This window comes from Dysidea avara, chromosome 8 (genome assembly GCF_963678975.1).
Source record: "Dysidea avara chromosome 8, odDysAvar1.4, whole genome shotgun sequence".
Lineage (NCBI taxonomy): Eukaryota > Metazoa > Porifera > Demospongiae > Dictyoceratida > Dysideidae > Dysidea > Dysidea avara.
In genome coordinates this window covers 12,425,491-12,451,944 of record NC_089279.1, presented here as the reverse complement: position 1 = coordinate 12,451,944, position 26,454 = coordinate 12,425,491, and the positions used below count along the sequence as shown (strand labels likewise).

At 37.4% G+C, this 26,454-nt stretch overlaps 1 protein-coding gene across 1 annotated transcript; it reads left to right on the top strand.

Annotated features, from left to right (window-relative positions):
• Positions 1 to 1,322: 1,322 nt before the first annotated feature.
• Positions 1,323 to 18,886, top strand: LOC136263955 (pyruvate dehydrogenase phosphatase regulatory subunit, mitochondrial-like). Its single transcript, XM_066058625.1, has 19 exons — positions 1,323 to 1,637; positions 5,666 to 5,799; positions 6,069 to 6,150; positions 6,201 to 6,282; positions 6,476 to 6,557; positions 8,686 to 8,807; positions 8,864 to 8,884; positions 8,936 to 9,008; positions 14,729 to 14,905; positions 15,112 to 15,236; positions 15,835 to 15,968; positions 16,250 to 16,366; positions 17,085 to 17,182; positions 17,231 to 17,358; positions 17,437 to 17,579; positions 17,637 to 17,838; positions 17,884 to 17,973; positions 18,025 to 18,204; positions 18,342 to 18,886. The coding sequence occupies exons 1-19, from the start codon at positions 1,444 to 1,446 to the stop codon at positions 18,777 to 18,779; spliced, it is 2,622 nt and encodes an 873-aa protein (XP_065914697.1). The 5' UTR covers positions 1,323 to 1,443; the 3' UTR covers positions 18,780 to 18,886.
• Positions 18,887 to 26,454: the final 7,568 nt, after the last annotated feature.

Genomic DNA, 26,454 nt, shown 5'->3' with positions numbered 1-26,454 from the left:
TATGTTTGCAATTGCTAAATTTTTCCTGAGCTAACCAGCACTGAGTGCTGCCTGCTCAGTAATAATAAATAAAAACAAATAAAAAGGGAACAACATATGCCATCATTTTAATATTGCATAATACGTATAACTGTAACATAATGTACTGTAATATTGTGTGATTGTACAATTAAGTTAATTTTTTGAATTAACTTAATTTTGCTGATAAATGGCTCTAAAATTCAATCAATAAATTGATTTAATTTTAGATTTATATCTACGATATAAATGTAATACCCATGAGTTGAAAATTTTATTTTAATAAATACATTTTTCAAGTCAGTTACCCAAATTTACAAAATTAAACTAAATGTATTAAATATAAATATAATTTGTGATGAATCCTAAAGTTGATACAAAGCGTCAATTTTTGGATTCATTGAATCCACAAATTGCTAATTTAAATTAGCAATTTGTGGATTCTGAATGGCAAATGTATATTCATAATATACATTTGCCATTCATTGAATACAAAATGGACAATCAAAGATTATCCATTTTATATTCAGAATCCAAAATTCCAGTCTTGAATTGAATGGAATTTTGGACTCATTGATTGGCAAAATGGATTACAATCCATTTTGCCATTCCGAATCCTAGAGAGCCATGCATTTAGGATTCAATGTACACTGCATTATCTCCGCGTCCCTGTACCTGAGCTCATGCTTGTGTGTGTGTGTGTACTATAAAGCATTAATAAATAAATAAATAAATAAATAAATAAATAAATAAATAAATAAATACATCCTAGGCATATCAGCTGTACATGTGCTGCCTGCCTAGTACAATTTACAGAGAACTTTCTACTATATAGCTATATAGATCCATACCAGACATGATATAGCTATATATAATAATTACCGGAAAACACACTTAAACCATGAATAGCTCAGTGCTATATAGCTATAGCGCTACATAGCCCCATGTGGCATAGCTCCAGCCACCCAGCCGTACAATTGAAAATATAATATCGTAGCTATAACAGTCTTTGCCAATCTGCATAACGACTACTCTATTGCAGTTTTTTGGGAAGGGTCACGTGCCCTTAGAGACCTGTACAGCCGGATACAGCAACAAGTTGAGTTGACATGTTGAGACTTAAGTGATCAGCTATATAATAGATGATTCTTATTAGCTGGTCAAAGTGCTTGCTTTTAGTATGGAACAACTTAATAGCTATATAGCTAGCTATCGAGATAGCTATCGTGAGCAGGAATCCTGGCAGGAATTCAGAAACTGGCTGATCTTGCTAATGTCCAGTTAAAAACCGGTTGTAGGATGGTTTATAGCTATAAACTAGTCTTGTGTGGTTAGGCTTTTTATTCTTAGAAGACTCGACCCGGCGGTAGCGCGTCTGAGGTCGACACAGCATTCTAACTATGGTTCAACTAAGGTAGCCTGCTAATGTTGGGGGCTGTAATTACACGTTTGCGATGTACTTCGCTACCTCTTGGACTAAGGAACACAATACGGTCTTACCGAACCTTCCCTGACCAATGTCAAGTTGTTGTATGTGGGGGCGGAGTCGTTGGTTGTTCGGTCGCGTATCATTTGACGAAATTAGGATGGACTGATGTCGTCGTCTTGGAACAAGGAAGGTATGGGTATTGTCACAATATTATGGTGTGTAAACTTTAGCATAGTGGAAGTCAGGATGGTGTCAGTGTCACGGCTGCTATAGTGCCGGCCACCATGACACTGAAAGGGGCATCGTTAAAATAATTTATATACTAACGATATTGAATGTGTCTAAGTGTTCAACCACGGTTCTAAATTTGATAGGTGCCCCAATAAAAGAATTTAATATCACAACGTCTCCTCTTCACTTTTACGTTTCGAAGATAATATTCTATAGCTAATAGCTATGCGTGTTCGCTTTATTCTCGTATTTCACTTCGAGAATAAAGCGAACACGCATATACGCAGTCACAGTATGCGTTTGCAAGAATTGCTGAAAACCCTGTAGTAATTGGGATGGCCTGACAACTAGGTGCAAAGGGATACACACCCTGACATAAAAAATGTGCGTTACTGTCCCTGTTAGCTAACACTAGTAACAGGTCAGCCACACACCACACATATAGCAGTAGCATCACCTATACTTCATTATGCCTAACTGAGAGAAAACCTTCATTCCTTACTGGATAGTAGCACTGTCCAGACAAGTGGCTCACATTGTAGAACCTCACTGAGATTGTCACCTCAGATAAGCAACCAATTATCAGATATATACTGAATCGTCGACACCCCATGGATTAGATTTTGGTTTCGCACCCCTGCATATGAAATTATCATTAATTTGTCTTCATGTTTTCCCAATGACGAACCTTTATGAGAGACTTGCAAAGTGGAATGAATTTGTGAGTGATGAAAACAGGGGATGAAGTATGCAACATAACAAAATCGATTTAAACAGGTCCCTAGTGGGATAGCATTTAATAATAATAAAAATACAGTTTTGCATCAAAAGAACATGGTTAGTGGGTAAAACTGGTAGTTCCTCAGACTACTTGTGTATATATATATATAGATAGACAAACATGACTCACCAGGCATTAAACATGAAAACTATCCTGTCTCTGTAACTTTCGCTAGCGAATTTAATGAAAATTTTCTCCCTCAAATTTTACAACAAACAAAAGATGGATGTTTCAGGTGTGAAACTGGTATAGGACCATTGCACTTTAGCACCAACTAAAAGTGCCCTGCATGATTTTCTGGGTTGGTTTATGTACTAAGGGATACTCTGTTACTCTTGGACCATTAAAAGTGTCCATATAGTAAGCAAGTGTCTAGTTTTCAAATGTCCCGATTAACAAGTTACACTGTATTACACAACACATACTTCATAATTAATGTTGCATCACCTCATACATTGCTATAGTTACACAGCCATGTTAGAGATGATGCAACATCAGTTGTGAAGCCTTATGTAAATGCTAAAGCTGTGCTCACAATGCATATGAATACCTACGTGTATATGATGTTGTGTGGCTGAAACTGTTTCCTTCCCATGGAATGTAGGTAGTTAGTATACCACATAAAGTATTCCAATTTGCATGTAGGTAGTTAGTATACCACATAAAGTATTCCAATTTGCACTTATCTGCTTCACATATGTAGATAGGTGGTACGCGTAGCTATATATCAGATTTGGTAGCTTAGGACAACCGGGTTGTGGGCTCACATGTACACTCATAAAAGTCTTTAGATTACTACCAAGTGAGGTTTCACAGTACCATTGAGCTGTGACCCATGAGTCTACGAAAAATGATCTTATAGCCTTTCCAATTTCATGTACTTAGCAACCTGTAACTTGACTTGTGAATGTGGTATCACCCTGAAATATGGTCCCCTTATACCCCTAACATAGCACTAAGGCTTGGTGTAAAATGAAGGTGATAGGTTGAAAACATGAGGAATTATGATTTGTTAAACATAATGATTTGGAAAGGCTATAAGACCCCCTTTTCGTAGACCGGGTCACATTTGTGATTATGCCTTAACAGCCTTATAGACCTTTATTTGACTACTGGCTTTAATTTATTGCAATCATTCTGAAAATCACGCTATACATGCAGTTAGCCTCTACACAGCGTACTATTGAATAGTTCCTATAGAACACAGTTTGGAATAAATTAAACCCATACATACTCTTTTAATGAAAATGTCACTCATACATGTGTATAATGAAGTTCCATGCAGTTGTCTAAATCTGAACTGGTATATTCAGTTTAGTTAGTATTAACACTGTGTTTTTATGTGCTAACTGTGTTTAGATTGGTCACATTGCATCACCCACACAAACAGAACCCATCTCAGTTTCATCATTTTGTTTACACTTTTGGTTAACACAGTTATGTCAAGCTGATGAAACTCAGTCCAGTCAGATAATAATCTAACCACATACTAAGTTACATGATACTTTGTCAGATAGTACACAGCACAAGGCTTAGTTCTATAATCACAAACAAAAAGATTATAATGCACACAAAGGCTGTGTGTACTTTTAAAGAATGTGTTCAGGTCAGGTCAGCGTTTTGGGTCATCTGGGTCAAATTTTGTCCAGGTCAACCAAGTCTGACCAGATTATGCACTGCATCACTTGCATTGATGTTTGATTGGAATTGCAATCTTCATGCAGCCAGAAACAGATCATTGCTAGTCAGTGTTGAGTATATTCTGAAGTAGAAATAGAAAGGAAATAGAGCGTGGGAACAGTTTGAATCAAGCTACTTGACCACATCAAAGGATAAAATATGCTGATTGAATGAATAGAATGGCACCAGGCATATCATAAAACAAATTTTGCATCTGGACACATGCCCCAACCACTCATTATTCATTACTGAAAATTCCGCCTCATTTTCGGCTACGTTCCACCCAATACACAGTACAACAAATAAAGAAAAATATGAGGAAACCTCTACAACCAACCTAGCCACTACAGAAATTATTGACAGTTTCCATTATAAATTGTCCATAATTTCTGTCAGTCAGTATAAATTATCCAGATTCTATTATCTGTTATAAATTATCCAAAGGAGGCCTGTCATGTGCTATCTGCGAATCAATAACTATAAGTGGTAATGGAGAAAGAAATACAACAAAAGGAGAATGAAGGTAACTCCCCATTGTAGCTGTTGCAGTAGGTGAAAAGGCATGTCTTGGACTCTAAGCAACAGCAAACATGAGGTGTTTGGAGTCACTCTGAAGGCTTTTTTGGTTCAATTATGCTTAACCAATACTGCCTTCCAAGCTTTAGCCTGAAAAGTGAGGCTGGGTTTTGATATTTTTGGGTAGGAAAGCACAACCTTTCATCATCCCTACTATACAGTACTACAGTATTATTATTATTATTATTATTATTATTATTGTTTACTGTGCAAAACCTCTTACAAAGAGTATATACAAGCACAGATAATAAATCAGCAAAATTAATTATGTGGTTAATTGATGTTCAGCTAGCCTTGCTTTAAATTGGTCTAAACTTGAACAGGTGATGAGGTCGTTGGGTAAGTTATTCCAAACCTTTATACTTGAAGGGAAGAATGAGTTAAGGTATGAGTTTACTCTTGTGTTTGGCTGTAACAGCCTCATTGAATGACCTCGTAGAGAGTAGTTAGATGGAGCTGGTATGAGTATGGTATCAGCTGGTATATCTATTAATTGGTGCATGATCTTAAACATTGTGATCGCTTTCAGCTGGTTTCTGCAGTGAGCCAGAGGTGGCCAATTCAAATTTTGCAACATATTTGTGACACTTGCATATGAAGAATAATTATTGTACACAAACCTCGCACACTGTCTTTGAACTGATTCAATAGCTAAGATATCCTTTTGTGTATAAGGGTCCCAGACCACACAGGCATACTATCTTATGATAATGTTACCCAGGCGAGGGAATTTTATTCAGTCCATAGAAAACTGGTAAATAAATTCCATAAAAACTCACTGGAGTATTTGGGGTTGTACTCAGGGCTTATCTGTGCTTGATCTTGCACATCCAAACCATTTACTATTCGTATAAGTTTGTATTTGTGTTTTCCAGTTAGCTATCTTTGTGATCTTATTTAGTGATCCTATTTAATACTGCAATGGTACACAGCTTTTATATTCTTTTTAGTATTAGCAGTGGCTCAACTTGGCATGCTGCTGGGCTATTCACCCAGTTAAAGGCAACAGAAAGTGAGACAAAACTCGCAACATATGGACATCAGTTAATTCCCAAGATAGAAGAAGAAACTGGTGTATCAACAAGTATGAAATACGTGTATGTGTGTGTGAAAAATGAATAGTTAAAAATACCTATATCATAGCTGTATATAGGGGCATGTCCTATTTATCATGCATGTATAATTATATCCCAAAAGTCAGTCAATGCTGGGGAACTGTTTTTATATGCTCTAACTCTGTTTATGGCTAACTGATGCCCTATTGCAATTGTATTTGAAACACATATGCACATTTAGTGAATTCCCGGAGATAAATATACTCCTCAAGTATATAATATTTTTACTACTACTTAGGTTGGAAACAATGTGGCAGTGTGATGATAGCAAGAACAAAAGATCGGATGAAACATATACGGCGAGCTGGTGTTTTTGCAAGGTTTGAGTGTAGGGTTTCAGTCTATCAGAGCATCATCTTTGTTATCACAGTGTATTTGGTATTGAGAATTACATCCTCTCACCAGAAGAATGTTACAAGAAATGGCCCCATATGAAATATGATGACATACAAGTCAGTTACACTTTTAACAGCATTAACAAGTTGTGAATTTCCTAATTGTCAAGTATTACTTATTCATGCAACTACACATTTGGTGTGGATGTAATATCATTCAGGAGATGTCTTGTTTGTAAAAATTCTCCTTTTGAAATAGCATATCACTTTTTCAACTTCACCAGTCTGTTACATATTGTTGTGTATATAGGGAGGCCTATGGATCCCTGGTGATGGAACACTTGGTCCAAGTGATTTGTGCCAGGCTTTTGCTAAAGGAGCAACTCAAAAGGGTAAGTGAAGTGTTAAAGTAAGAGCTATCTCTGTTTTCATTAAATACTATAGAGTGTTACTATTCACTAGACCGTATTACCAAGAGTTCATCTTTTCTTATGAACTTTTGGTATTACCAAACTCAATTTGTGTTAGATCTTAACACTGATTCTATATACAACTAGAATTAAAATATTTACATGGATTTCATTTCCCTGTGGTTGTATAGCTAGCTGTTTAGTTGGGGACATACACAGTTCTTAATCAAATTAGCAACCACAGAACACAAAAATAATCAAACTATTTAACTAAAACGCTAATGCTATAAACTACAGTACACACACAGCTCATTACAAAATGAAGTAGCAAAATTTATGATGAAATACCTGTGCAGGTTAACACCCATGTATACTGTTCTTGGCCACAGAATATAATTTTAGAAATCACAATATCCTATGGTTCACAGTTTAATCCATATATTCAAAATATCCACAGCTGTATTATTTACCAAAGTCAAACATAAACTAGGCAACTGGTTTTTTTGAGTAACATACAATAACATCAACACATCTGGGAAATTTCTGTACAGTGCAGCTGCTATAACAGTTCTGCGTGGACAGACTGTTACAAGATAACAGGTTGCAAGTCAAAAATGTCATGTTTATAAATCACACGGGTCTCATTGTGACTCCTGTGACATTAAATCCACAATTAGACTATAGATAATTAAACAAGTGTCCTATGATGTGAAAATGTACACTAGCCATCTGTTGATAGATGCAAGGTTTATTACAAACAGCAGCTGTTAGTATTTCATTTAATCATGGGAAAATCTTTCGAGGTTATACTGTAAGAAGACAAAAGAATTCGGGGGAGCCTGATACTCTAATCTTTGATGGACCAACATAGGGTGATGTGTAAGACAATATTCCTTCAGTAATGGCGTCCTACCACTATAAGTTTACTGGCATGTCTTGCAAATCTTCAGTTGGACCATTACCACTATAAGTTTACTGGCATGTCTTGCAAATCTTCAGTTGGACCATTAACAAATAATGAAGTTCTCAAGTAACATAAAGCTTATGTATTTTTAACTCCTGGTCTTAAGCACACTGATCAGATTGTAATCATGTTAGGCCATTCTATGCAATACAACTGAGTCTAGGCAATGACACATGCAAAATAAAAGCTGTCAGGGGGGTTTTAGAAAATCCTTCACTTAGTACTGGGAACATAAAGAAATAGAGACTTTGGGGTTCCCATATCAGGCCATTAGTATAGTGACAATATGGCCGGGATATGATGATAAACCAGTCAGTACTCTAATAGAACGGTTACCCTATGGCAATTAGAACTATCGTATGTAGATCTCTAACCAGACCTCCTTTTGAAAACCCTACCCTGCATGTAGTTATAAGTAATTGAAAATACTAACCCTCCCTACACACAACTTGAAACACACAGAGCAGCACACAATATCCCCACGTTATGATTGTGTGCGTGCGTGCGTGCGTGCGTGTGTGTTGTGGAGGGGAGAGACATGATTATTACACTTGTGGCAGCTCAATTATAACAATGGTACCTGTCCTATGTGTAGGACCATTTCAGTGTCCACATTAATTATATCAGTAACATAAATTAATGTATGGTGAATGCTTAGTTATCTGAACCCCTTTGTTCTCAGGCAGTGATAAAAGTGTTCAGATAGGTGAATTGTTCGGACAACTGAAGCCCGTACATTAATATACAAAGTTCTGTTAATACTCTAATAGAACATAAACCTGCACTTAAAATACTCTAATAGAACAGTCACTTCTAATTTCAGATAAACAAGGGTATGGGTCTACTGTATTGGGAATAAAGCATTAATTATTTTGGGTATGAAGCATTAAAAATAAAGCATTAATAATTAATGCTTTGTTCAAAATACATAGTAATGGTAATGTGTAAATGAGCCTTACATATATTATGTGGTTTATATGGTTATGCCTAAACAGCACAACTGTATCAATTATCAACACAGGTGCAAACTACAGTATGTAGTACTAGTAGTATCCAGAGGTAGGGTGCATGTTCCTAAATAACTGCATAACAGAACATATAAGTGCTCTGATATGTACATAAACTGACACTGCCATTTCACTATAGGAGTGAAGATAGTAGAGAAGGTGACTGTTGATAAAGTGTTGGTCAGTAATGATAGAGTGTGTGGTGTGAGGACTAACCAGGGAGATGTGAAGTGTGAAGTGTTTGTCAACTGTGCTGGACAGGTATGTTGTTCTACTAATAAAGTTACTGTTTTATCACTGTATGTTTTATCTGACAGTGGGCAAGAGATTTAGGAAAAGTTAGTAATCTAATTATTCTGGTACATGATTGTATGTGATATCTATTGTAGTTATCAAATCCTAAAGTTAAAATACCTCTACATTCTACTGAACATTACTACCTTGTCTCTAAGCCCTTTAAAGGTTAGTTAATAGACTTTTACACACACGCACATGCACACATGCGCGCGCACACACACATGCACACATGCGTGCGCACACACACACACACACACACATGCGCGCGCACACACACACACACACACACACACACACACACACACACACACACACACACACACACACACACACACACACACACACACACATATATGTACATACACATGCACTTGAACTTGAAGCCAGCCATCCTGAGATGATGCTGATGCTGTCCAAGGATGTGGTCACTCTTCCTTATCATTGGCGAGGACAAGTGGTGGTTCACTTATGCCTTGTAATATCTTGTGTTCTTTTAAAGGAGCAATGTAAGGTGGCACAAATGAAAGGTTTGTTTAAAGTTGGCATCATCACTAGTCCATAGTTACTCGGTGATGGCGTACGATCCTGATCTTCCTTTTACCATCTGTCCCACACTTCTTCAAATCTTGACAGAGCTTGTCCCTCCAGTGAAGCTCAGCACCATGTGCAGGATACTTCTGAGGGAGCCAACTAAATAACAGCTTCTTCGGGTGTCTGTTGTCTGACATACACTGTGTCAATAAGTCACCAATACTCTCAACCATACCAAAACTACTAGCCAGCTCAGCAGTAGTAAGGTGTTCCTTCCACTGAATAGTTCTGCTAATACCCAAGTTTGAACGAACGCATCATCAGTGAAATCTGTCTAACCTACTAATCAGCTCTTTGGTGGGAGCCCAGGTTTCAGCACCATATAACAATACTCTCAAGTCTCAACACTATAGATCTATACACCATCCTCTTGGTCTCCAATGTCCAGTCTGATATAGAATCACGGAGACTACCAAAAGCTCTTTAGGTTTGTGCAACCCTACAGCTAACTTCACCAACCATTCCACCACATGCCTCAACCACCGATTCCAAATACTTAAAGTCGTCAACAACTTCCACTATACCTCCATCCAATTATGTCATTATCACAATCCCAGCAACCAGCAGCTTCATCTTAGGGACACTCAGGATAAGACTATGCTCTCCAGCTACTTCCTTAAACATCCTAGCAGCCAAGACCATAATTATTCTTTCTACAAGAGTACACCAGAGCAGCACCATCCGCAAACAAACACTCTGACAGTACAAAACAGCTTGGTCTCCCAGTCCTCTCTCTAACTAACTACCCACCCAGCTTAAACTGCACTTCCACACCTACTGCCTATTAACATATATCAAGCCACCTATCAGTAACTAACCCAAAGTACAAGATAAATAGAGTGGGAGCAATGGTACATCCTTGATGCAAACCATTCCTAAATAAGAAAGGTTCTGACTTTTCACTACCAGCTGTCACTGTAGTAGCCATTCCATCATGAAGAGACTGTACAAGCTCAATTATAACATCAGGTACACCATACTTCTGTGATGCACACCAAAGAGCTGCTCTGGGTACAGAGTCGTATGTCTTGCGTAATTCTCAACAAACAGCAAAAACACTTCAGTAATAATTATGTTCAATGGCCTTCTCCACTAGCTGACGAGCACAGAATATCATTTCAACACAACTTCTGTCAGCCCTGAAACCACACTGAGAATCTGAGACTGTCATTCAGCACCCTGGCAAATAGTTTGTCCATCATGTCCAAGACTCCCTCCAGTTGTCACAACAGGACAAGTCTCTTTTCTTTGTCACAGGGACCAGCAGAGCATCTCTCCACTATGAGGGCACACATCTCTAAACAGTGTGAAACAACTTGAGGATGTAGTCCAATAATGAAACCACCACAATACTTCAAAACATCAGTCAAAAGATCATTGATACCACCAGCCTTACCCACAGCAAGTCATCCAAGAGCCCCCGATATCTCATCCCTATCAGGAGGCTCAGCTAGCTCACTCCTTATCAGTAATTATTGTATATCATCATGTGCTGTCTGCTCAATGGAACTAATCACATTTAAAACCCCTTCAAACACTATCAACACAAAGTCTCCTCAGGTCTAGCACACAATTCTCCATCTCTCTTCTTAATAGCAGAACACTGCACTGGCTGAAGACCAGCCCTACATTCACAAATATCCTACCACACCACACTGGGTCTACCGTATCTTGGATTGACTGTGCCTCATTTTCCTGGAACTACTTACTGTATTCTTACTATATTTCACAGCACTAACAACACAATTCCTCTGAGACAGGTACCTTTGTCTATCAACGTTACTTCCAGACAGCAAAACGGTTTGTTATGTTTAGAACGGAGGGACAACAAACCAATCAGGTTGCTTCCTACCACCTCTCCTTAACATCTCATTGCAAATCTGTAACATTGAGTCACTAATCACAGACCACTGTACCTACCTATCAGCCTCCTTGTCCCATACATCTCCCAACAGTTGAATCACATAGTGTACAAACTTCTGAACAAACTCTCCATTATGTAAAGGACCAACGTTAAACCTCTTCTGTTTACATGATGTTCGTTTCCTGAAAACTGGAGCAAGCCTTAGTGTAGCACAAACTAATGATCAGTCCAGCATTCAGCTGAACGAAACGCTGTAGCATCAGTGCAATACTGTCATTGTGAGTGGTGCATCAATATGTAGTCAATACAATGCTGCTTCCTGGATGTTGCCAAGTATACTGATGGATCCTCATTCTTTACAAACATTGTACAAAATTCATATATTGAACAGAAGCTAAGCAAGTACTCTCCCTTTCATTCATCAAATGTATCCTCTACTCCCAACCATGATGGATCCATGTCTTCTCCACATCCAAAATCTTGCATTAAAGTCTCCCATCACAATTAAAAGATCATCAGGAGGAGATGAATTGATCACAACTTGCAGATCATCAAAAAACTGATCCTTAATCACAACAGGTGCCTGATGGGTTGGGGCATAAATACTAATGATAGTAATATTCAGTTTGTTAGAATCATTTAAACACAGTTGTGCTAAACGCAGTTGTAAACAAGCATTCTTGAGTTATCGGCAGACCAAATCCTCCTGAATCCCTCCATTTTTGTGCCATTGAGGGATCCAACACAATAACAACGCTGGATGGTACCACCAGACTGAGGAACACTACAACCCAAACAAAGCACCATAAATCCATCTACTTCATAGACATCATTAACCACTTAGTCTCACTAACACATACTACATGCATATGAAAGTGTTTCAGTTTTTGTACCAGAAAATTTATCTTATCAACAGATACTGGACAACTCTTATGTCAAACAGTAGCAGTCTTTATACCACCATCCATCTCAACAAGACTTCTAACATTCCCGCACCCCACACATAAAGACCTTAGACAGTTAAAACTGCAAGGGTGCTTTGCCATAGTGCCGTACAGCTTATGAAGCAGCAAAGTTGTGATGGAAATCACTAAGGGCCTGCTACACTACTGTAGTGCAAGGCTCCAAGGATTCAAGTGGCCACTGATTAAATAAGTGCAAGAAGCCACATAAAACTAGATCCTTAGGGCCTTATTCAGCATTAGCCAGTGTCTGCAAAACAAACACTGCCCAGGGGCCACCACACGGAGGCACCAACTAACAAAGTCTTCAAAAAAGACAGACCCACACACAGTTACACACATACACACGCACACACACACAAAGCAAAGCCTATGGCAGCCATGCAAAAAAACACAGCTATTGCCAGAGGACTGATCAGGTCTCACAGAGTGAGGTTGCAAAACCCAAAGTTCCACAATGATCCGAACACCGCTAAGCGAGACAAGGCCAGTATGTATCGGGTACCCATTGATGTTACAGCTGAGTGATGACACCAGGCCACCAGGTCTCCATGGCAAATATGCAGCTGGGTAGATTGGAGCAATGTGAGTAAAGTTTCCTGCTCAAAGAAATAACATCTGCAACTGGGTTTAACCAGGCATCAAACCAGGAGCCTTTCAATTACCAGGTCAATGCTCTTGGCTATGCTGCCTCACACACGCACGCGTACACACACACACACACACACATGTCAACACCCATGCACATACACATATAAGTATGTCTGTATACTGATAATCTTTATTTAGTAACCCGTTAATTTTGTTAGTCTTGTTCATAGTGTTCATTAATTTGTTGATCATTTAACTTTAATTTCTGAATTTGTACAAACCTTTCCCAGTCATACATGTGTTTACGATACTAGGGGGGCAAAAATTGTAAATTTAAACAAGTAGAATAGGGATCGAAGTTGTGATTCTGAAAAAAAACTGCATAAACTAGGGATGGTGATTCACAATACTGCTTAATACATCAATACAAGCCAAGCAGCTTGATTTGTGTACATTGAATTTAAGATTCCTATTTCAACTGTTCAAATAAAAAGCCGAAATAAGAATCTTAAATTCAATGTACACAAATCAAGCTGCTTGGCTTGTATTGATGTATTAAGCAGTATTGTGAATCACCATCCCTATATAGAACTTCTTGTTTACGCAGTTTTTTTCAGAATCACAACTTCGATCCCTATTCTACTTATTTAAAATATACAATTTTTTGCCCACATAGTTTCTGAATTTTTTTATATCCATGCATGTGTACAGCACAATTTTATGGGTGGTGTGCACTGCATGCAGTAATATAGTATATTTCATGATGTAACTTGTACATACACACACTGAAAACAGCAAATCAAATTTACCATACACCAGGTGTAAATAAAATTTGACAAATTCACACTCACCAGTCTCAACAAATTAAATGTTAAAAGCAAGCAATTGCATAGACTCCAATCACTGGCTTTTGAGGTGCTTATTGACATTTGACAGATTTAATGATTAAGTTCATCAAATTTTCAAAACGCACTGTACAATTTTTTTTAGTAATTGCAAACATTAGAATAGCACATGCACAAGTACTAAGTTCATTAAATTAAAGATTTATATAATCATTTACATATACTGGAAGGCTATACTGTTTTCTTACGCAAATTCTTTCCCCCAAAGCCTTGGAGCTGCCCTTAATTTTCAATCGCATACAAACGGGGGACACACCCTTTTCAATTCGAAGGGTTACGGTATTTCTGATAGCTTACGAGGCTTGTTACGTCAATTCTTGACTGAAAAATGGCTGTAGCAGCTCTTAGGAAAGTACCCGGAATGCGGTTTTAGTGATGGGCTATGGGCCACACCCCCTTCACTCATGAGTTGAATAACTATAATGTTCAGAAACAAATTTCAGTGAGCAGCATTTATGTTTAATGTTTAGTTTAATACATTTTGATGCGTTTTAGTCCCGTCCATTGCTTCAAATGGCATTTTTTAAACTGCTGTACGTTTGCTTTTATGGCTTTGCAAGTGAATGGCATCTCAAAGCCATGACTCTTGCTCTATATCTCGCAATCCGGTGCCTTAGAAAGCAAAGATTTTAATACAACACAGACCTGGATAGGAATGATTTTAAAATACGCCAAATGTTATTAGTGCTGATATCTACTTCCTGTGGGCTGTAGACACGCAAAATAAGAAGATGGAGATTTGGGGCAATTTTGGAAATTTTTAAAAACTCCCAAAACCACTTCCCTTGTGTTTTATACTTCCAGGTCAGTCTTTACAATACTAGAGGAAGGTATTGAAGGTTTTTTAAACACATCCAAAGCCTGAAAGACTGCTTTTGGCATGCATATGTGTTCTATAAGAGAGTTTTGAAAATTTTTGCCCCGATCCCTATTATATACACATGTACTACTATGATTTCATTATGTGTTCAGATGCAGTAGACAGCATGTTACCAGGAATGAGAGATCCAGATGGACACTTGTATGCACGAGAATGGAGTGGTGGAATTTTAGTGGGAATATTTGAACCAGTCAGTAAACCAATCTTCACTGATGGAGTCCCTACTCCTTTTGAGTACCAACTGCTCCCTGAAGACTGGGACCATTTACGTAAGTGGGCAGACACACTGAGTGTATGAGCAAATGAACATTACATCAGTAAACCCCACAGTGATTCTTCCAATGGTGTATTGGATTTTGATCATTATGTCACTTAGACTTTTTTTAACATGGTACTACCTGATGATACACATACTAACCCCCATACCTTGTATCTATGAATTGCATAAGTTATTACATTCCATGTTGTTTTACAGAACAACTAATAGACGAAGCATTATATAGAATACCAGCACTAGAGACAGTTGAAATAAGACAGATAGTCAATGGACCAGAATCCTTTACTCCTGATACTCTACCCTTATTAGGAGAGGCCCCTGAGGTAAATACTACACTAGTATACATATGTCCATAAGACATGTGTTGCTATATAGATTCCTCTATATGGTTAACTTTGCATTTAGCTACAGTACTGAGCTATGCATTAAAATACAAATATTTGCTTATGCTCCTATTCTATACACCTAATATACACTACTGTAAGATGATGTAATGGTGCTTCATAAACCAGGTATCCAGCTTGGTTTACTCATCACTACTTGATTATAGTTTTGTATCTCTCACTATCATGTTTCCTTAAGCAACATTTTACTCATGTCTACACTTCAAAGTCCTTCATTGCTAACACGTTTTCACTTATACAATATGTGAGAAAGCCCTATTCAACTTTGAGATATAATACAAAAATTCCAGAGTGTTTAATACAATCAATAATAGCCTTCCTTATATCATGACATTAGGTATTTTTTTGTAGTTTGTAACTCTTTGCTCACACTGGTATAGATGACATACACGCATAACATATTTCAGGGAACCAGGAACACACCCACAACTGGAGAAGCTGGGTTGTGGGTTTGCACTTGATCACCTGATTTAAAATATATCTGCATTAATTAATTCAATGTTATGGATTTTTAAAGGTGAGAAACTACTTCGTTGCAGCTGGGTTCAATTCTGTTGGAATAATGAGTTCTTCAGGTGTTGGTCATGTATTGTCTGAATGGATAGTTAATGGATCCCCTCCATATGATCTACATCCATTTGATATTAAACGGTATGTGGAAATCTGTTACACATATCATGGGTGCCTCATACGGTAGCTTTTCCAAACCCACAATTTTACTTCATTAAAAGTTTCTATCCTTTTATACCACAATGCTGCCATGCCTACCAGCATTAAATAACCAATGTTTTACCAGGAGTACACATTGTTATGTACTCTTGGATAATATCCATTCACCAAGGAGTCCAATTATTTGTGTCTGTGTACTTGTAAGGCTGCAAGATCCCTTTATCCACATGGGTAGTTGTTGTTATTATTTATTTTCCTTGTAGGGTTGGATCACATGACATGAGCAAACGGTTTTTGCATGATCGTGCTGTGGAGATCATTGGAAGGAAGTACGCAGTGGCATACCCTAAAATGGAGTACAACTTTGGCAGAAACATCAAGTAAGTATACAACTACCAAGAGTGCATTATTACTAAACTTATCATACAGTACAGTAGTATGGTTATAGTTGGCATTATGAAGGTTATAGGGCTTTCTTTCCCTAAAATATCACCCAAAAAACCAGCCTCACTTTTCTTTTATGACAACTTGGCAGTCACATCCAAGTCCATAAATGTCTTCAGAGTGCTAACAAGTTTCTATAAATATTTGTTTTATTTATTTAACTGAATGTTCTGCTAAATGACTGCCTGGCTGCCTGCCAGATTGATGTCTCCAACCAAGCATAACTCAACTATGGAGGAGGCTACGGGCTTGATTTCTGCACTGTTCAACATTACTTCAGCCCAAGACATGTATAATTAACCATTTCTGTTGTGGAAGCTTCCTCAGTGTAGGGTATATTTCATTCCTAATTTGAGTTGAACCTCTCAGCTATCATTGGGATGTACGTGCCTTCATGAAATGGGCGAGGATGGAGCTCGTCTAGACATTTCTGCTTCAGGATTCTGGGGAGGTAAACATCAGATTTGATGTCAAAGTGTTTAATGGTAACGTGCCTTCATATGTGACCAGATTTTACAAAACTGATCCAAATCGCACATCACAAAACTTAAACTGAAAATACCACTCTTCCATACTTACAGAATTAACATTGCAACAAAACCATAACTACATACATGAACATGACAATGGCTATGTGGTTTTTATACCACATAGGTGTTCTCCGTTACACTCAACACTTGACAAAGCTGGTGCTAATTGGGAGGCTAAAATGGGATGGGAACGACCCAGCTGGTTCACAAGATCACCAGATGGTTAGTAGTAACTTGTACAGGTCATTGTTGTGATGTAATGCTCTACAGAGTCTCGAGAATTTGTGGGAACATTTGGTAAACCAAACTGGTTTGATAATGTGTGTGAGGAGCATACAAAGTGCAGGAATGAAGTGTGTGTGTTTGATATGACTTCATTTGCCAAGTTTGAAGTAGAAGTAAGTAAAGCAATATAATGCAAACATACAGTGCAGTAGATTCGAAGAGTAGTAATGCAGCCTGCCTATCACACACAGGGTGACAATGTAGTGGAGATTATGCAGATGTTATGTTCTAACAATGTTGATGTACCAGTGGGTAAGATAGTGTACACTGGTATGTTGAATGAGAGAGGAGGATATGAGACTGATTGTACTGTCACCAGAACTGCACCTAACAAGTGAGATAATAATAGTCTAATTGATCTGGTGAAACTAATAATATTGTTATTGTGCAGATACTTTGTAGTGGGCCCAGCAGCTCAAGCCACACATGTTGCATCATGGATCAGTAAAAACTTACCATCCTCAGTACAACTAAGAGACGTGACCAGTCAGTATACGGTACTTGCTGTGATGGGGCCTCACTCCAGAAAGTTACTGGAACAAGTCACTTCTCATCCTCTTGATAATGACGATTTTCCCTTTGGAACATCACAGGTGGTTAATGTTATGTATTCAATACTTTATGTTGATGTGTTATAGGTAATTGAGATTGGATATGTTCCATCAGTGAGAGCATCTCGTGTATCATATGTTGGTGAACTGGGATGGGAACTGTACGTACCAAATGAGGTGAGATGGTGGGTAGTATGGGTGGTTTGCATATCTTATTCATTCCTACAGTACTCCTATGGACTGTACAACAAACTGTTCAGTGTTTATGGTATCCATCCGCACAATGGTGGTTTTTATGCTGTTGATAGTCTCAGAATTGAGAAAGCTTATCGTCACTGGGGAGGTGAAGTGGACACCACCATTACCCCATGGGAGGCTGGACTGGGCTTTACTGTAAACATGAAAAAGGTAGTGACAATCAACTATAGCTACCCCCATCTATTTCTTAAATAGCAGTAGCCTCAGGTGTATTTGTCTTCCTGTATACTACTGTTGTTATATGAAAGACATATACAGCTGCTGCCATAATTTGCTCTTTGTGACAGGACAACTTTGTGGGAAAACAAGCTCTGATTCGACAAAAGAAAGAAGGAATCAAGCAACGTGTTGCTATTTTCACTTTACAAGAATTTGACATGGGCAATCTCATGTGGGGTGGTGAGGCCATCGTGAGAAATGACAAGATTGTTGGCTACCTCACTTCAGCTGCATATGGCTATAGTATTGGTAGACCTGTAGGAATGGGACTGGTCAGAAATCCAGGGAGTAATGGAGAACTTCTTCCAGTCACTAAAGATTACATACTAAATGCTAACTATCAGATCAACATTGCTGGTGTAGTGTATCCAGCAAATGTCAGTCTATCAGCTGCATATGATCCCAATGTTAACTATCAGATCAACATTGCTGATGGTGTACTGTATCCAGAAAATGTCAGTCTATCAGATTCTTATGATCCCAAGCCACTACGCATGCGTATGTAGTATATATACACATGCGTATGTAATTCAGTTACCTTTTGTAACTCAAAAGCTAGATTTGTATTTATTTTGTATTTATTTGTTTATTAATGGAATGAGAGAATATTAGAGATGATTGTTCATATATTTTAGTGTGTTAACCAGCTGTTGTGGCTCCGTATCTTAATCACATGCCAGCCTAGTCTGCATATTGCTGGGGATCAAGTCACCACTTCATGGGTTTACTGGGATAGCAATTATGATCAACAACTGAGCTAGATTGTTTGGAAAATCCAGATCCCAGCTGTTATAGCTCCTTAAGCTACAGTACACTGTAAAATATTAGTAGTGAATTTCACTTCTAATTTCTGCTACAATATTCACTATTTTTAAGTGACATTCACTGCTTTTGTAGTGACGTTTAATACTCTTTTGTAGTGACCATCATTACACAGAAATAGTGAGTATTGCGGCAGAAATTAGCTTCACCAGTTTGTTTTTACTGTGTAGATCTCATGGGATGATAATTTGACTCCTTATATTCTCACAGCTGCTAGCGTCCCTATATTAGAAGGGCAATGATGATCGTTGTGCAACATAATTATTACACTGTTTTGTTACAGACGTGGGTGAAGGCAGTTAAATGAATGTTGTTTACATAACTATTTTGACTAAATATTTGCAAACATTGTGTTTAATAACCCTTGTGCATGAGACTTGCAATAATCATTTTACAATACTCATACATACATATGACATGAGTACTATCATATCACCTAAAACTGTTCTTTTAGTTCAACAAAGAAAAGGTCACAGTATAGCTATCCTTTAATCATTATAAAGTTGTATACGTATCTAGTCAAATTAAATGCTATGTTTTTCTTCTTTCATTGTTAATAATCTCAACGTATCGTCTTCAAAGACATTGCAAGACACAGCTCCAGTTCATTGACAACAAGCTATGTAGTACTTATATAACAGACTTGGTATCTCTTCAGCACTCACAAACAGTTTATTATATTGGTGATTCAGTGACAGTTTCTCAAGTGTCTATAGTACTAGCTTCAGCAATTGCTTTTGGCTCCATCATCAATCTGCAACTGACCCAATATAGCTATCAGCAGTAACTTTATTGTGACTTATGTTGAAGACTTTTAGGGTAGTATTTGTTGCAATGAATTCTGATATTATTGCTAAGACTGTTGCCAATAATAAGCAACTCCATCAGTGCTTTTGTTGCTAATAATGGCTCTAGAAATCATCAATTCTCCTGTGGGATATTTCACAAGCAATTGGAGGGGATTTGTTTCCTAGTATATGGATATATAAAATGGTGCTATAGGTACTAGTTCTCTCAGAATAAAAGTTAGTTGTCAGTACAATAATTTTCAATGGCTTGATGATTACATATTAAAGGTCTACAATTATAAACTCTATTGTGCATGATTCTGTTGAAATAACGTTGATCTTTGGGTGAATTAACTTTTGGTGGGTTCCAGATCTTGTGGTGGTACTATCAGTAGCAGCAAAGACGATGTGATTATCAACGCTACGTGCACAGTGTTAAGAGCATACAGTAGGTTTATAGTTTGTATGTTAGCTAATTAGGCACTACAAGAAACTAACAATGTATCTATTACGGATCATAATGATCCTTAACACATGCTTTCCTAAGAAATTTATGTTAAAGTTAAACAAGAAACTGACACTGAACCTTTTTATGGATCATAATGATCCTTAACACATGCATGCCTTACTAAGAAATTTATGTTACAGTAGTTGAGAAACTGACAATGTATCCTGTATGAATAGTCCCAGATTTTTGCACCTTCAGCATTACTGAAATTATTTATTTATTTACTGATTATTGCTTTATGGCAAATATGCCAAGGGTCTGCAAGCAACTGATGCTTGCAGCCCAATATACAAATATAGTAACTATTAATTAACTAAAGTGTCTGAAAGATTGATGTTGGTGGGAGATCATGGCATCTGCTATGGGGTGCCGTTTGTATCAAAATTATAACAATATAATAAGTATAAAAAACTAGGTTATATATGCTTGCTATACATGGTTTATACATATGTACATTTTCATAAATAAATAACTCTTGTTTAATAAATAATTTACATTATTTAATATATAATGCCCAAATGACCAGTATCTTCTCTATTGTGTGCCATTTGTTGTTCTGTTACACATTTTGGCACAAAACCTGAACTTTGAGATGCCATTTGTATCAAAATTTAGTTTTTAATAGCATTGCCAAACAAGTAATGGAAACAACTTTCCTTGATATTGTTTACCCAAAAATGTGCAAGATCTGTAAACTACTTTTCATTATTTATTAAATCATGGACATAATTTGTTAAATCATGAACATTATTTGTTAAATCATGAACATTATTTGTTAAATCATGAACATTATTTGTTAAATCATGAACATTATTTGTTAAATCATGGACATTATTTGTTAAAGTATTAAATTCTTTACTTAATATACGTTAGTATACCATTAATGAACAGTTTACTTATAACAAACCTTGCAGTAAACATCTACAACAGGTTACATGAGGCTACACAGAGTTACATAAGGCTATACATTGGGTTACACTAAGTTACATGATGTCACACTTGGTTACATGCTACTACACTGGTTTACATTAAGCTACATACACTGGGTTACATGATGCTGCACAAGATTGCATGAGGCTACACTGGGTTGCATGAGGCTTTACAGGGTTACATGAGGCTTACATGAAGTTACAAAAGCTTACATGAAGCTACACAGAGTTACCTGCAGGTTACACAGATTTACAGAGGCTTCTAACAGGCTATGTAGGGTTACATGAGGTTACAATGAGCTACACATGCAAGGCTGCATTGGGTTACATGAGGACTACACTGAGGCCACAGTAGTACAAAGGGTTACAACAGTCTATGCAGGTTTACAGCATGCTACACTTGGCTACTACACTGAGGATATACATAAGGTTGCACCAGGCTACACAGGGGTTCATGAGGATAAGCTTGTTAAACAAAGCTACACTTGGTTGCAAGTGGATCTGTGGATACACGTGCACCTAGGTAATAGTGGATCAGTGAATACACTAGGCTACAAGTGCACATTATTACACAGTCATGTCTATAGAGGATACACTGGGCTACGTCAACTGGGCAGGGTTTCACATCGGTACACAGTAGGTACACTTTGTTACATGAGAATACACTGGGTTACAAAATGGATACAAAATGGATACAGGTACATAATAAGAATAAATATTTATCCTTATGTACCCGTGGAAAAGGTTTAGTTACTCTAATAGACCAGTTGCACAGTCTATTCATGATCAAACTAGTCACTCTTAACTTAATTTTTGAGCTGGTTATTTCCTAAACATGTATCTATCACAAAACTTCAATGCAAATAATAGTCATGTAAAAGAAATTTAGTAAATTTGTGTAGTGAAAAGGTGAAAAATTTATCATAAATGTTAAGCCTAAATATGAGTAAGGCAAATTGCAGTACACAACAATACATTAACATCTTATTGTATTACCCAAGCTTACCCAAGCTCAGGTGCATGATTGGCCTAATTTGGGAAAATATTGGGTAGCCCAGAATGTGGCTGAGTGAAGTGCCTGACCAAGTTAGTGCATGCACAGCATTCTGCATTAATGATGTGATCTCATCACCATAGCTATTAAGTAGTGAGCATCATTCTGGTCAAGCAGCTTCACTGTGCCCTGTTAGTCCTGGGTTACCGGGTGTATGCATGTATGTCCACATGGGTGGGTGGGTGGGTGGGTGGGTTTTTTCGGCATGATGGGCTGCTATTAAACTGATAGAGCTGGACAGAATCTGCAACTCCAATACTTTCATCTGTACCTTGAGTTGAGTGCGCACATGCATAGCTATAAATAGTAACGCTGCATGGTGCACGTGACCCATTGTCCCCCCTTTACCTCCTGTAACAGTCAATGATGTTAAGTTTTATTTACATAGTAAACAACAATAAGAAAACTGTGTACAACTTATGTAGTGTATGTGGAATCACATCAACCATTAGGTATTTGTGATTTTAAATTTATAACTACAACCCTTGATAAATTTACTCAATTTTTGTAGACTTTAAAGAACCCCTAAAGCTCATTTAAATATTTAAAGCTGAAGCACAGTTTAATGCACTATATACACAACCTGGAGTATCTGTAACCAGGTGTAGCCTGTGTAACCCTGTGTAGCCTTGTGTATGTAACTGAGTATATGTATATATGTCCCCATGTAACCCTGTGTAGCCTCATGTAGCCCTGTGTAGCTTCATGTAACCATGTGTAACCTCATGTACCCTTGTGTATCCTCATGTACTTTACAATTATCCTCATGTAACTCTGTGTAGCCTGTTGTAACCCTGTGTGTCCTCAAGTGACCCAGTGCATCCTCATGTAGCCATTTAACCCTTTGTATCATCATTTAACCTTGTGTAGCTTCGGATTTGTATCTTCCACACACATCCAATACTATGAACTGGGAAGATCATACATAAGCCTGAAATTCTTGCCAACCATTAATCCATGCTGGGTAAAAATTCAAGTAACTAGCTTTTCTCAGCTGAAGTTATGAATTGTCAAAGTTGGTAAACTGGACGTGTGTGGAAGACCCCTTTCACAAATCCAGTCACATTATCACGTGTAGCCTGTTGTAACTCTGTTCACAATAGTAGCCTTGTGTATTCTCATGCAACCTTGTGTAATGCTGTGTAGCTTCATGTAACCATGTGTAGCCTGTTGTAACCCTGTGTAGCCTAATGTGTGTATCAACATGTAACCGAGTTTAGCCTCCTTTGTAGCCTGTGTTGCAATCCTGTCGCCTCACATATCCATGTGTACCTTCATGTAAACCTATGCATATCATTTAGCCCAGTGAAGCCTCGTGTAACCTTGTGTAGCCTTGTGTAATCTCATGTAACCCAGTGTAGCATCATGTAACCCATGTAACCCATTGTAATCCTGTGTAGCCACAGGTAGCATTTAACCCTGTGTAGCCTCATGTAACTCTGTGTAGTCTCAAGTAACCCATTGTCTCCTCATGTAGCCTCATGTAACCCAATGTAGCTTCATATAACTCAGTGTACACCCATTTAACCCTGTGTAGCTTCATGTAACCCAGTGTAGCCTCATGTAACCCTTTGTAGCCTCATGTAACTCTGTGCAGCCTCATGTAACCCTTTGTATCCTCATGTAAATCAGTGCAGCCTCATGTAACCCTTTGTAGCCTCATGCCTCGTGCAACCCGAAGTATAGCATCATGTAACTTACATGAGGCTACATTGGGTTACATGAGGCTACACAGAGCTACATGAGGCTACAAAGGGTTACATGAGACTGCACAGAGTTACAAGAGGCCAAAGGGTTACATGGAGTTACATGAGGCCAAAAGGTTACATGGAGTTACATGAGGCTACATTGAGTTGACATGATATGGTTATATGAGGATACATTGGGTTACATGAGGCTACACAGGGTTAAATGAGGCTACACTGAGGCTACCTCATGTAACTCAATGTAACTCCATGCAACTCGTGTAGTCTCATGCAATCCTGTGTAGCCTCATGTAACTCTCGTGTAACCTTGTGTAGCATCTTGTAACTCTACGTAACCTTGTGTAACCTTGTGTAGCCTCATGTAACCTTGTGTAGCCTCATGTAACTCTGTGTAACCTTGTGTAGCCTCATGTAATCTTGTGTATAGTCTCATGTAACTCTGTGTAACCTTGTGTAGCCTCATGTAACCTAGTGTAGCCTCATGTAACTTTGTGTAACATCATGTAAACCTGTGTATAGCTTCATGTAACTCTGTTTAGCTTCATGTAACAATGTGTATAACCTTTGTGTAGCCTCATGTAACCCTATGTTCTATGTATCCTTATGTAAATTTGTGTAGCCTCATGTAACACAGTATAGCCTCATGTAACCCAATATAGTGTAACGCTGTGTAGCCCCATCTCCATGCATCCCTATATATATTGTAACCCTGTGTAGCCTCATATAATCCAGTATAGCCTTATGTAGCATGCCTCATATAATTATCCCAATGTATAACTTTGTGTAGCGTTATATATATAACCCATTGTGTCCCCATATAGCCCTGCATACAATTATAACCTCTGTGTAGCCTCAGGTAACTCTGTGTAGCTTCATGTAAGCTTGTGTAGTCTCATGTAAGCCTCACGTAACCCAGTGTAGCCTCATGTAACCTAGTGTAGCCTCAGGTAACTCTGTGTAGCTTCATGTAAGCTTGTGTAGTCCCATGTAAGCCTCATGTAATCCTCATGTATAACCCTGTAAAGACTCATGTAACCAAGTGTAGCCTCATACAACCTTGTGCAGCATCATGTAACCCAGTGTAGCTTGATGTAACCCAGTGTAACCTCTCGTGTAGCATCATGTAACCTTGTGTAGCCTGTTGTAGATGTTGATTGCAAGGTTTATTAAGATTAATGGTATACTAATGTACATTAAGTACAGAATTTAATGCTTTAACAAATAATGTTCATGATTTAACAAATTATGTCCATGATTTAACAAATAATGTTCATGATTTAACAAATTATGTCCATGATTTAACAAATAATGTTCATGATTTAACAAATTATGTCCATGATTTAACAAATAATGTTCATGATTTAACAAATTATGTCCATGATTTAACAAATAATGTTCATGATTTAACAAATTATGTCCATGATTTAACAAATAATGTTCATGATTTAATAAATAATGTTCATGATTAATAAATAATGAAAAGTACTTTACAAATCTTGCACATTTTTGGGTAAGCAATACCAAGGAAAATTATTTCTATTACTTGTTTGGCAATGCTATTAAAAACTAAATTTTGATACAAATGGCATCTCAAAGTTCAGGTTTTGTGCTAAAATGTGTAACAGGACAACAAATGGCACATAATAGAGAAGATGCTTGTCATAATCTTGTCATTTGAGCATTGTATATTAAATAATGTAAATTATTTATTTAAAAAAGAGTCGTTATTTATTTATGAAAATGTACATATGTATGAACCATGTACAGCATACATAATTATATAACCTATACTTATTGTATTGTTATAATTTTGATACAAACGGCACCCCATAAATTCCTGCACGGACAAAGAATATGATAGGTACAGTGATTTTCATCATCGAAGTGATCCACAAAATGATTCCACATAAATTTCTTCAGTTTAACCTTGATGTTTGTAATAGATAAAAGCATTCCACAAATGCAAAGATGATGAAAATAAGAGTTACTATAATTTTATTATATAACATTGTATCATATGGCATCTGTATGGAACTTTGAAACGGCTGCATGATCTTACAAGTGTTTTACGGATCATCTTACAAAGATTGTCAATTAAGAATCTTTTCAAAGATCCATACAAATGCCATATGATACAATGTTATATAATAATTAGAATTTCAGCAAGATCAATTTCAGCAAGATCAATTTCAGCAAGATCAATTTCAGCAAGATCAATTTCAGCATGAATGCATAGCTACACTGTTAAAACTGCATAGTGTTATGATGATAGCCCTAAAATTGCTATGGTAGGTAGCACCTATATGTGCTAAATCTCTTCAAAATAGCACCTTTAGGTGGTAGCTACCATAGCACTTCAGTTTAACAATGTAGC

Coding starts and splice junctions, on each gene's coding strand:
- LOC136263955 (XM_066058625.1), top strand. CDS start 1,444: ATGTTGGGGGCTGTAATTACACGTTTGCGATGTACTTCGCTACCTCTT. Junction 6,558..8,685: donor TAAAGGAGCAACTCAAAAGG/GTAAGTGAAGTG, acceptor ATTTCACTATAG/GAGTGAAGATAGTAGAGAAG. Junction 15,237..15,834: donor TATTAGGAGAGGCCCCTGAG/GTAAATACTACA, acceptor GGATTTTTAAAG/GTGAGAAACTACTTCGTTGC.